The following is a 14,074-nucleotide window of genomic DNA, read 5'->3' as shown; positions in this document are numbered from 1 at the left end:
TTCCAAGTGTGTGTGTGTGTGTGTGTTTCTAGCTGCATTGGGTGACAGTAATGCTTTTAGTTGCCTCACAACACATACATTTGCTATCAGCGTCTATTCCTTTGCGGATGATGTCACCCACCTAGAAGTATGCCTCTGACAGTGCTGTGCTCAGTAATCTCGGTAGCGCGTTCTGTAAATGCATCATGCTGTAGTGTGTTCATGTAGGTAGGTGTAGGTTCAACTCCCTGCCCTTCCAAGTGTGTGTGTGTGTGTGTGTGTTTCCAGCTGCCTCTGGAGTCAGTAATGCTTTTAGACGACTCACAACACATACATTTGCTATCAGTGTCTATTCCTTTGCGGATGATGTCACCCACCTAGAAGTATGCCTCTGACAGTGCTGTGCTCAGTAATCTCGGTAGCGTTCTGTAAATGCATCATGCTGTAGTGTGTTCATGTAGGTAGGTGTAGGTTCAACTCCTGGCCCTTCCAAGTGTGTGTGTGTGTGTTTCCAGCTGCCTCTGGAGACCGTAACGCTTTTAGACGCCTCACAACACATACATTTGCTATCAGCATCTATTCCTTTGCGGATGATGTCACCCACCTAGAAGTATGCCTCTGACAGTGCTGTGCTCAGTAATCTCGGTAGCGCGTTCTGTAAATGCATCATGCTGTAGTGTGTTCATGTAGAGAGGTGTAGGTTCAAGTCCCAGCCCTTCCAAGTGTGTGTGTGTGTTTCCAGCTGCCTCTGGAGTCAGTAATGCTTTTAGATGCCTCACAACACATACATTTGCTATCAGCGTCTATTCCTTTGCGGATGATGTCACCCACCTAGAAGTATGCCTCTGACAGTGCTGTGCTCAGTAATCTCGCTAGTGCGTTCTGTAAATGCATCATGCTGTAGTGTGTTCATGTAGGTAGGTGTAGGTTCATCTCCCGGCCCTTCCAAGTTTGTGTGTGTGTGTGTTTCCAGCTGCCTCTGGAGACAGCAATGCCTTTAGACGCCTCACAACACATACATTTGCTATCAGCGTCTATTCCTTTGCAGATGATGTCACCCACCTAGAAGTATGCCTTTGACAGTGCTGTGTTCAGTAATCTGAGTAGCGCATTCTCTAATTGTGTCATACTGTAGTGCGATAGGGTAGGTAGGTGTAAGGTCAATTCCCATGCCTGCCAGATGTGTGTGTGTGTCTATGTTCCCGGCCGCATGGGTTCGTAAGTCATGGTTTTAGACGCTTCGCAACACACATATATCCTGCTGACATCTCTGTGTTTGCAGATGTTGAGACGCACCTAGTGGAATGCCTGTGTGTCTGCTGTGGTTAGCGACCTCCGTAGCGTGTTCTCTATGTGAGTCATGCTGTGGTGTGATAGGGTAGTGATGTGTAGGTTCCACTACCGGCCTTGCCACATGTGTCTGTCTGTATCTCTCTCAATGTATTTATATATACATATTTTGTGCCCATAGCGCTGCTCTTGCATGGACAGCTGTCTGTCCCATGTATCGCATATTTGAACAGCTTACACATAGCAATGTGGTACGATGCAAATCCAAACATTGTCCATGCAATGTCCGTGTTCCGGGAGGTGTTACACACCCTTACAGACATCTGCTGTATATCTTGGCAGACAGCTATCCTTGCTGTACTGTCACTGTACTCGTACACGCCATAGACTTTGTGTATCATTGCCTGTTTATGATGTGTGTATGTCTATCTGAGCTGTGTGCATGGTCGTGTGTATGTCCCACTATAATCATCAGTACAGGTGTCGCCAATATAGGTAATTCATGTTGACTGCTGTTTAATTTGACATATCAGCACATACCTGCGGACAGTACTGCACTTCCTACTGCAGCACATTTCATCATCTTGCAGTGGATAATAATGTTTCCAGACACATGTATCTGTTTCTGTTCATAACACTCCACCTCACGGAGCATATATCTGGACAAGGCCTTATGTGATAGTGGGACACTCAGGGCCAGTAATGACATGTTGCTCTTACAAACATTGATAGTGAGCACAATGATATGTTATGCATGAGTATGGCATTTCTGTCTGATTTGGTGTCTTCATCACATGTTTGTCATTGTTTCCTGTAATCAGTTATCATGAGAGTGCCGGACTGTTACTGTTACGTGGAACACAGCAAACATATGAGGCATAACTCTACACAGTCTGTGTACATCTGTACAGTTGCAGAGTATGTGTCTGATACAACATACCAACTTTCTGACTACAATACACTCAGTGTATGGTGGCATGACAGCCCACATGCCATTACTTTGTATTTGCAGGACACACCCACACAGACAGTTGTATTCCTCACACAGGTCTACATCTGCTTATCCACACTAATTGTTCTTTCATGTACCATATGTGTGTGTCGTATTTGCGCTTTCCGTCAGTGGCGGGGCTCACGTACGACTATGGGGGTCTGGAAATTGTTATGTTGACACTTCATGACACCCTGGGGGACACTTTACCTTTGTGTCTAATTACCTTCCACATTGACCTTTGCAGGGCATACGTTGTCATTCACATTTTCCGGGGTATGACTTATACATGTTTGCCCATTTGTCCTACTGTCTTTCTTCTCACCTGTCCGCCTTGTATCACCAGTTCAGTACATGTATTTTGGACAGGTTAGCTCCTTCATACCCTTGACCTGTTGTCATTATGTGTACACGCCCTGACGTTTGGCCTTTGCCCTTGTTACATTTCACATAGTGATGTGCCTTTCTAGCTGATTGCTGTCTAGGCATTACGGACTGTGCGGTAGGTGATAGTGACTGATATTTCCATTGCATGATTCGTAACACTCATAACATCCGTATTCATGGCTACGCCAGTATTCGCACAACGGTCTGACTTTGTATGGGGTATTTATAATATAGTCCCTATCTGTATTTCCTGTACTATGCCTTACTGCAGCTGTGTTATTCTGACAGTTTTCCAGTTATGGGTACCATCTTGGTCGTACACATGTCCATCCATGGGAATCGCCTACAGGACACTGATATAGGGCAGTACATATTTCCAAATTGCTTTCCGCATTATCCAGTGGATACTTTGCACCATTATTGAGAATAAAGGCATGTGCTATACCCACATCCCTCCCACGGGGCGGGCCTACGAATTCTCTGCCAAACAACACCTAGGCCCATTTCTGCATACCCAGGTTCCCATGCCTGACAACCCTCTACGGTACACATTACACATGGTTAATGTGTGCGGTACTGAGATGTGGACACACTTATATGCACTCCCCACTCTAGGGATATCAGTTCATATGTCATGCATTTCATGGACACATGTGTCATCACCCTTGCACCTGATTCTAGTGCATATACAGCTGATTTGTATTTGCAGCTGTCACGTCATTTGTGTCAATCGCAGCAGGTACTGCGAATGGATACATTTTTGGAGTCCTACAATGGACACCAATATGCAAGTTTAAAGTGTAGAACTTGCTGGACTGCCACTTTCTGGCCAATGATTTTGACTGCTGCTGTATATTCCCCATTCGTGGATGTCTGTTTGTCTACCCATATTAGCTATTACTTGGCATATTTATATCCATGTGTCATATATATGGGACATAGGTCTGTTGTGTGTACATATATACATGTAAACTCCTCGTTTCATACCTTGCTTTGTTAATGTCTGTGGATTACCTGTGTACACACATCTATAACCATACCATACCTTTCCACTGTACAGATACTGGCAGAGTGTACGGATGGTTGACCCTTTATCTTAGGTGTGTTTTACATTAACCTGTGTCTATCTGGCAATTTGCTGGCATTTCATTTGAGACATACGGTGGCACCTTCTGACAAGTAGTTCAGGTTACGAATGCATACCTTTCGTCAATCCCTGCTACTAAAACACCCATTATTCTATCCACTTTCTATGTTTGTTTTAGCACATATCTTGTGTTTCTCACTATTTGTACCAGTACTTTGCATGGCATTGTCCGGTTCCATACTTTCAGAGGCTGACAGTTTACATGTATAACTAACGTGGGGGAAACAGCATTAATTTACTCTGCTGTGAGCGGATCACACACGCACAGGCGCATTTGCATTTCCTTATTGTGGGTTACGCGCAGGCGCACATGCATATCCGTATTCTGGGTTACATATGTTTACTGAGTCTTTGTGCTTATGTGGCCTGTATTAGTTTTGACAGTACCAGTAACATATCTCTGATCCGGTTAATGGACGTATGCGAAACACACTTTCACCTTTACATATCTAACTGTCTTTACGGCACAGACGCATTAATTACACGTTCACATTTATATGGTCTATACTTCTAATTCAAACAGGACTGCATTCACGTTGGCCGGTTGCTGTGACCACTACACATTTGGTGTTCTGTCTCATTTATATGCATACCCATGGTACATAGCTACATTAACATACCCCCCCCCGCACTCACTTACGTCACAGGCATCCATTCTCCTGCTGGGAAAAGTGTGGTACTACATGTTACACATTCCTTATTCCCTAATGCTCTGGACCCAGGCTGCATATGGCATAACTGCAGGGATATTCAGAACACAAAGGCTTATAGTCCCAACACATACAGGTCTTTAATTGTCAGGGTGTTCCTGTGGTGCTCTGGGTTTGGTCTTGTCTGCCTAATGTACAGATCTGCCCTGACCATGTACGAATGTCAGACGAGGCACATGGGCACGGTTTGTCCATGTTTATTATACCATGACCCCCCCATTATTATTCCAAACCGTGCACGCTGATTGGCCAGCGTGCCCATTGTAAATCGAGTTATACTAATGGAAAACGGTCCGGTCGCCCGGAATTATTTCTATTAGTATAACTCGGTTTTTAAAACCTGTCTCGCTATGTTAGATGGGTTTAACATAGTGAGACAGTTTTAAAATAAGCAATGGAGATCTCCGTTGCTTATTTTAAAGCTGTCTTGCTATGCTAAACACATTTAACATAGCGAGACAGGTTTTAAAAGAAAGCAACGGAGAAAGCAAGATCTCCGTTGCTTTTTTTTAGTGTTTTGCTATGTTAAATGGGTTTAACATAGCGAGACAGTTTTAAAATAAGCTTCACCCTCGGGACCAAACCACACCAACCATGGGTAAATCCAGCATTACCCACACCCAGGCGTGGGTTATTGCTCTAATATTCAATCTGTGTTTACAGACACGGGTGTTTGGACAACTGACAATAGCTTATGCTGTTGGCATACAATGATGTGGGTGGTGCTGGTTATCATACATATTCCATGTTGTGCGTTGTTCCCATTCACATTTGACTATTCCCTGTAGTCATTCATACGTGGATATTTATGTAGCACATGACTGAACTATGTATTACCTGCAGGTATGCTGTGTTACAGTGAACATATGTGACGGTTGGTTACAGTATATATGTGTACGTACCTCTGTAATACTGGGGACTACCACACATCCTTCACAGCATTTCATGCGTATGTACATACTATTATTCAGTGACCTGTAGAAGGTTGTGAGAGCACTGATTACATGTGTCCCTATTTGTGCACGCATCATGTTAGTCTTTGTCCAGCTTTTGTTGCTGTCATAGGTTGGACTGTGTTGCTGGTGTGTGATTGGGTTGTATTTATACTGACAATACTTCAGTGGGGGGTAGGGTTAGCACTTGTTCCTCTTTGCGGGGGAGGCCCCATTTTGGACATTTGTGTCCTGCATCAACACTTGACACGTGCCATATGTCCTGTGATATTAACACAGTAGTATATTTCTTACCTTCATTACTACTTGCATGTTACAGGCATTTTGTATCTGGTACACATGACTATTATACTGGATAGCTTAAGCTATTCACATGCTATGCAATAACCTTTCATTCTGGCATATACGTGTTATTCTATCCTTTGCATTGGCCGTGGGTGTTTTACCATGCAAATCCACACATATCTACAAGTGATGTCCCACCTTGACAATCTGTACATGTGGCAACCCTGCTGGGGTGACCTGCATGGTGGACAGCTGTTCCACCATGTGTATTATGTTTTGCATGTCTGCATAGCTACTCATCAGTATCATGGCTACACATACTGCTTTGTCCAGATGTGTACAGTTATGGACACCGTGGCGTGTGAACACCTATGGGGTTTTGACAGGTCAGTAACCACACGGGATGTACACATTCTGCCGACACATTCACATGCAGCCATTTTGATTTCAGTACCTGGGATGGGATGTTGACATATGTGGGGTACATATTTGCAAGCCTGTCACTGCCTAGGACAATACTTCCTACTACATATGGGGTATACCCGCTCTGTGTAGGTGTACAGCTGTGCAAGGCTGCTAGCTGGATTAGGTGGACATTCGGACATGGGTGCGGGTTACGTGCTATAAAGGGGTTGTTGTGTATTACATTTGCATGCATGGGTTCTGCTTCTGGATATTCCGATTCGGCATATGCCATCCTATGTGTATGTGATGGTTACGTTGCTGTGTATAGCACATTTTACTATATATATGTTTGTGTGTGTTTGGGATGTCTAGTTTCTTTATGGTTGTTATATGGCCACGACTGCCCAGCTGTGTACTATCACTACCACTGTGGGATTGCTGGTGACCATGCCCATGGGGCTAGTCATGTGTATTTGCGGCGCGCTGACATGATGCAGTACACCTCCACTGGGTATGACTGCTGACAGTGCACTACGTAACGGACACAGTATTCTAAGTATCATTTGTTCCATGAACGGGAACATTTTGTATTTCGTGCATTTATGTTTGGTTCTCCATTTTGTGTGGACGGGTAATATGTAGCATACTTTGCATACATTTCATTATCCACGGACACTGATAGGTGCGGTTACTATTGCAGGTGGGCTGTAAGATTCAGCACTTTAGGTTGCTCATCGACAGCCGACTTGGCCACGCCTCCGAGCGCAACCTAGTTAGGCTCCCTGGACTCGTGCACGTGCCCTATGCACGTGGTTGTGGTTGCAGCGCACACTCATTACTATGCATGTGGCGCTGCTATGCCATTTATACGCTGCACGCCCGGCGCAAGCCTTACACCGGCCTTGCGCCGAGCTTCATGAATCCGGGGGTGAATCTTTATGTTCTGTAGCAGATAAGACATGAGCATGCTAAGTAGACAAAGTGGCCTTATCATTTGCCAGAATATTTTTCTTGATTTCACAGCAAAAATGTGAAAAATTCACTTTTCATTATGCTGGCATAATAATTATACTTCCCATTTTCATTTTGTTGCAGTTATATAACAATTTACATTACTTCATTGTGAAAAGTACTGAGTTAGCTAATGATTTAGAACTTTTCAGTGCTGATAGTTAATTATTCTTGTATCTGGACATCATATAAGAGATTATGATTGTCTGAGATCTACCTATCTGTACAAAGCACAGATGCATACATTCAAAGCAACAAATGCTACCACCATGGGAAAATATATCTATCTATATTTGTATCGATCTATTTTTAGCTATGTATATATGTGTGTGGGTAAAAGATTTTGAGACTATACAAAATTAACAATTTGTAGAACTTTCTCATTTTCAGATCTGTATTTTCTTTGTACCAATTAAAGTCTTTACCTGCATTATTGTCTCGTCCTATTCCAGCTTTAATTTTTCCAGCAGATTTTGGTAGCTTTATTTCAGCATATGTCACAATTTCGTCTTGCATATTTCACTCCTTTTGTTTCTGTTCTAAGAATTTGAATGAAATGATGATTAAGATCAAACCAGTATAAACTTAAAAGCAATTCCTCTTTCTATGTATAGTTTCACAGACTATAGACCAAGTTCTCTTTTTTGTAAATGAAACATTGATCTATTCTGGGCAAAAAGTAATAATATTTAAGTAAATATTGTTTACGTATTTCACATTAGTTTTCAATACTGATATTGTTGAAAAACTATCTTAGAAGTCACCTTTTTAACAGAAACTAAATACATTTTCCTTATTTTATCAGCTTAATATATTCACATCAAAATTGTTAATCTGCTCTGAAAAGATACACAGATACTCTCTCTGCTCATACACTTTTCAGCTGTTCTATAGTAATTCCAAGTACCATTATGTCATGGTAAAAAAAATGCAACATATAGGAACACCTACTTATAAGTAAGGCAAGGTTTAATACCAAGGAACATATATCACAGATATTGCATTAGTGTGAAATGTGCTACCACAGTGCAGTTTATGGTTTTGTACTTTTGCATTTGCATAGTTCATGTCTATAAAAGTAGACCCACTATCACTATATGAGGCCTTTTTCTTATGTACAGATGTCCAGTTCTGCTGTCACATTTATGGAGAGGTCTGTTACTGTGAAGCACAAATGTTGGGGTTTGGCATAGCTGTTACCCACAAATGTTTTAATTACCCAAAGTTAATTCATCTAGAATTCTGTGTCCATTTTGATGAGACTGTAATGTAGAAAGTGACTTGCTAACTAGCACTTATTCCCACTGTCTCCCTCAAGCAAGATACTTTTTGTTTTCATTAATAACATGTATAGAATCTGGATTATTTAACTGCAACCTTAACACACACGTACAATACAACTGTAAGGAGAGAAATAAAAGTTACAGTGGGGTGACCATAATGACTATTCTTCTAAGATTTGGTCATTACAGCAAAACTACTGCATTGCTGAATTTAATTCTCTCAACACCCTCAGAAATGACTGAAGCCAAGTCTCCACAATCTTCCTAGACTTATCAAAAGTCTGTGATACTGTATCCTACTAAAAATCTTAAATAAACTTTCAGCAGTAGGGCAAAACAACTCTTCACTGCAATGGTTCCATAGCTACCTGTCAAACAGAGGACAAGTAGTGAAATTGAAGAATGATTTCAACACCTTCTTCCAGTAACTATTAGTGTCCCACAAGGCTCTATACTAGGCCTCATACTTCTCAAAATATTCATCAATAACATATACACTGCTGCAAAAATGCTACCCTTATTCAATATTCTGATGACTCAGCTATAACATTTCTATGTCATAGACCATTTCCCTGAGGTTATGGGGCCATCAACTGCACATACATTGAAATAAAAAGCCCCATATTGTGAACAGGGAAGAAGGTAATTCAACAGAAAAGTATATAACTTTGTCAATTGTCAGGTGGTCTATACTGTGCAAGAGATTATCTACAATGAGTGTGCAGTTAACCCTAGCAGTTTTCATGGCTCACATATATGGCATACTTGTGACCTGTATGTAAGGTTTGCAAGTATGACATACCATAAGGGCATTTAGGGGGGATGTAGGCAATGCACTGGAAGGTTGGCTCATGACACCCATGAGAAACCCACAGAAGACTACAGTGTGATGCCCATGATCAAACCAGAAATATTACTGAGCATGTATTTGGCTTACTCAAATAAACATTCCAATGTCGAGACAAATCTGGTGGTCACAGTCTGTACGATGTTGTGTAATATAATTTTCAGGAAACATATGCAACAAGCACAACAAGGAAAAAGACTTGAGTTCTCAGCATAACATGCAGGGTCAGCAAACAAAGATTAGGAGTCTAAGGAAGAAGAAGCAACTGTGGATAATCTTAGCAGACATAGGGTTGCACAATATGCTATGGCCCTGGTTAAGAGGCAGAATATAGCAAACACACTCACTAAATTTAAACCTCATAAGCTAAGCACTACAAGCAGTAACAGTGATTCATGCAAAATAGCAAACTTTATTTATCCATATAATATTTGTCTTCTGTGAGAATCAGACAGACTGAACCACAGAAGAGACAGATTGCAGCAGTTGCATTAACCAATGTTCATAGGTTCATAGGTAGGTACTAGGCTATTGGCCCAAGGGCCTAAGTAAGCCTAGCCAACAAGGTTCCCTGGCTTATTCCACCAAAGAAGGTTATTTTCCTGTGCCCCTGTCGAGCAGAGCCACAGAAGTGATCCCCGTAGTGTATTTCCTATTTCCCATCCACTCATCAAGATTTTTCTTGAACAGTGCTAATAAGGAACTTTGCTTGACATAGATTGGTAGCTTGTTCCAGAGTATGGGAAGTCTCTGGGACAGGAATCTATCCCTCCAGCATGTTCTGTTTATTGTGGTGACAAGGTTTAGGTCCCTAGAGCGTGTAGCTTGAAGGCCTTGGGATTTCTTTAGGTGCAGCATGTCCAACAGTTCTGAGTTTGACATAGCTTTATATGTTACAAAGACATGCATCTGGAGCATTTCTCCCAGGGCCTCCACTGAAAATTGGCTTTGTTTCAAGTCAGACCTTCCCGGTTAAAAATGATAAATAAATAAAAATAAATAAATGTTAGGCAGAGATCATCTTGGAGTAGGCAATATGCTACGGAGTAAAGCTGGAGTTTTTTGAGATGTTACTGTAGGGCATCTGTTTGAGGCCAGTAATCCTCTTTGTGAGGTACTTCTGTGGCCTTTCCAGCTGCTGCAGATGTCTTGTGAGGTACATTCCAAAAGGGGTGTTGTACTCTATAATGGGTCTAATGAGTGTCGAGTAGAGGGGAACAATGACCTCTTTTTTCCTGGATGAGAGCCCTTTACTGATGAGATGTGCCATGTAGAAGGATTTCCTGACTACTGTGGTGATGTGATTATCAAAGGAGAGACTACTGTCCCCCTGGGTCCCAAGGTCTCTTATCACACATTCAGCATTAAGTAGACTGCTGCCTATGTGGTAGTTCATGGGTACAGAGTTTTTACCAAAGGGGATGACAATGCACTTTTCGGCATTGAGATTGAGGCCATGGCTCTGACACCAGGCATTTGTCTCGGTGAGGCCCTTCTGTAGAAAGTCCACATCATTTGGGGACTTGACTATGGCTCCTAATTTGCAGTCATCTGTGAACTTCATTAGCCAAAGGCCTTCTGTGTTAGCCTGTACTTCAGAGAAGTAGATACCAAACAGGAAAGGTCCCAGGACTGAACCCTGTGGTACTCCACTTCTCACTGGTTTGAAGTCAGATTTGGAGTCTGCAACTTTTTCAGTGTGGGTTCTGTCAGTGATCCAGTTGGCAACCCATCTTGTGAAGTAAGGATTTATACCTAGTTTAGTGAGTTTATCTATAATTCCAGAATGGGGAATAGTGTCGAAAGCCTTGGTGAGGTCAAGATAGGCTGTGTGAACCACCTTACCCTCGTCTACAGCTTTGGTGACTGCCTCAAAGACATTGGCCAGGTTCAGGAGGCATGATCTGCCTTTCACAAACCTGAACTGGGTGGGGTCCAGAGTTTGGAGGTTAACAAAGTCTTTGTTTATGACTTCCATGATGACACATTCCATGGCCTTATAGACCAGGCTTATCAGGCTAACAGAGCGATAGTTCCTGGGATCAATGGTGGCTGCCCCTTTCTGGAGTGGGAAAACTGTTGCTGTGCACCATTCAGTGGCACAAAGCCTGATGTGAGGCTATGACTGAACATGGTGCTTAGGTGGGGAGCCAGTTCATTCTGAAGTTTGTGTAAAACCCAGCCTGGGATGTTGTCCAGTCCCATGGATGCTGTGTATTTGGATTTAGAGAGTGCAGCTTTTACGTAGTTGTGATTACAGGGACTCTGCATTCATCCTGTATAGATATTAGCCCTTTAGGGGGTGAGAGGGGGGTAAAGTTAGCACTGAGCCTATCTGCCAGGATGTTGGCAATATCAGATGGGTCTGTAATTTTTGTGCCATTGTGCTATAACTCAGAGCAGATCTGAGTGTTGCCATTGATATTCCTGACATAGCTACAGAATGCTTTGTGGTTGTCCTTAAAATGAGTGGTGATTTTGTTTTCGTAGCTCTCTTTGGAGGATCTTAAAAGGGATCTTAGCTTCTTACTGAGGCTGACCAGGGGAGCCCGTCCACTCATGGGATTTTACAACAGTTTCTTCCTTCTGTTGTAGAGTTTGTTTATAGCAGGGGACCACCAGATTGGCTTCCTTTTTTGGAGGCTAGTGTCTTGGTTCTGTTTGGGATAGCACTATCCATGCACTCGTGTAAGTGCTTATAGAGTGCATTTGTGTAGGATTCAGCAGGCGTAACTGTATTGTCCATCTGCATGGGTGTCATGAAGTTCGCCACTTCTGTCTTAAGAAGCAGGAAGTTGGCTTTGGAGAAATTATTTACCATGGTTTCTTAATGGGGGGTGGGGGTGAGATGTTGATATCTAGGGTGATTAGCTTATGGTTGGATCTAACCAACGAGGAGTTGACTTCAGGTGTGGAACACCAGTCTAGGTCTAGGATATAGTTGCCCTGGTGGGGGTGTGGATAAGTTGATCCAGGCACTAGAATTAATGAATTCTAGAAAGCGTTGAGTGAAGGAGTTGGTACATGTGTAGTTTTCACAGTTAATGGTAGGGTAGTTGAAATCGCCCATTATTAGGATGTTTGTTTGAACCCTAATATTTTCCAGTATATCAAGAAAAGAGGAGTGGGAATCCTGGGTCATGGTGGGGGATCTGTAGCAAGCTACAATTTGGATTGCAGTTTTGCCCAGAGTTAGTTGCACTTGGAAAACCTCGGAAGCATTATGCTGAGCAACTAGCCTGGAGGTGTGGATATCCTTAATGAATTTGGACACACCTCCACCTTTCGTGTTTCGGTCCAGGTTAGATGGCCGAAAAGTGTGGTATGAGTTATAGCCTGGTAATGCAGGGGTGTACCCTGGAACCTTGAACCAGGTCTCAGTCACTGTACAGATATTGATGTTCTCCATTTTAGGGAGTGCCTCAAGGGAGTGCATTTTGAGATTTAGACTTCTAGCATTGAGTAGCATTGCCCTGAGTTTTTGCTTGCCTGTTCCTGTTATGGTGGTGAATTTGTCATTTGAACCTTGCCTAAAAAAGGCACTATAGGGGCTGCAAGAGCCTTAGCCAGTATCTGGAATCACAGGGGTGATAGGTGCAGGCCATCTCTGGCAAAGCACTGTGGTCTGTCGACCATGTCATTCCAGGCAGACATATAATGGATCCCCTTAGAATGACATCAGAAGCTTAGCCAATTGTTGAATTCAATCATTTTTTCCTTGTACTGCGGTATCATTATGGGCGATGGCAGAATGCTACTCAGGGCTAGGGTCATACCTGCCTGGGCTACAAGATTGGAGAACTCTTCCATGTCTCTTTTCATGTAGTCCAGGGAGGTACATCTCAGGTCGTTCACACCGACATGGACAATGAAAAAGTACTTGTTGTGGAGTGACCTGAGTTCATGGGTTATGTGGTGGATCCTGGCACCCAACAGGCAGCTGACAGTAACCTTCTCCTTATTTAGCCTGATGAGTGGGACATCAGTGTGCCTGACTATAGAGTCACCTATGAATAGTGTGCTGGGAACGTTGTTTTGCCTTATGGGCTGTGGTTGGGTGGCACACTGAGTCTGTGGGCTATGTGTCATTTGGGTTGTGTTGGAGGGTGCAGGTTGATTGCATTTCTGCTTTGGTGGTCTCTGTTGCTTGAGCAGATTATTACTGAGAGTGTCCGCAAATGTTTTTGTGTTTCTATGCATGGATTTTGGTGGTGTAAGTTTAGTGGGACTATGTGATGAATGTAGTGTGGTGCAAGTGTTTACCTTCTCCTCTTGACTGTCAAGTTCAGTCTTGGATGGAGAGAGCTTTACCTCCAGTTTGGCTAGATAAGTGCATCTTTCACAGGTTATAGTGTTAGGTGGTAAGAGGAGAGAGTTGCTGTGTACATGAGGCAATTGCTACATTGCCCCAAGATGCCCAGATTCCTCAGATAGATAGCAGAGAACACTGGGATCTGACCCTTGGATATGCCTAAATAAAAAACTATTTTCCTCTAGACAATTGAGAAAAGTGAGTACAAGATACATTTTTCTCTAAGCAAGTGAGGAAAGTAAGTACAAAAACTGTTTTCCTCTAGGTAATGAGGAAGGTTAAGTGCTGTAATAATTTGAAGCTTATTTAGTGCTTACAACAAGTTCTGAACAAGAGCTGAGCATGAATAAGCAAATTCAAGTGTTAAAACCAAGAATGTGTATCTGAAGTAGACTAGTTACAGGAAAGAAACAAGTGCAAATGCGGCTTTTAAATAAGAAAGTTGAGAGAGATGGAAAAATTGCCCAAATGGCC

General features: G+C 42.6%; 1 protein-coding gene across 1 annotated transcript in view; it reads right to left on the bottom strand.

Moving 5' to 3' along the window:
• The window catches only part of LOC122808675 (killer cell lectin-like receptor subfamily G member 1), a 629,706-nt gene extending 622,013 nt beyond the window's left edge, over window positions 1-7,693 (bottom strand). The window contains exon 1 of the mRNA XM_044079653.1: window positions 7,584-7,693. Coding sequence (XP_043935588.1) covers window positions 7,584-7,674 — 91 coding nt within the window. The 5' untranslated portion in view covers window positions 7,675-7,693. The remainder of the gene's footprint in view (window positions 1-7,583) is intronic.
• Between the last annotated feature and the right edge of the window lie 6,381 nt (window positions 7,694-14,074).

The sequence above is a fragment of the Protopterus annectens genome, chromosome 8.part0, assembly GCF_019279795.1.
Source record: "Protopterus annectens isolate FY-2018-M chromosome 8.part0, PAN1.0, whole genome shotgun sequence".
Classification (NCBI taxonomy): Eukaryota; Metazoa; Chordata; order Ceratodontiformes; family Protopteridae; genus Protopterus; species Protopterus annectens.
Note: the sequence above shows the minus strand (reverse complement) of the source record. Positions and strands in the feature narration are given on the sequence as shown.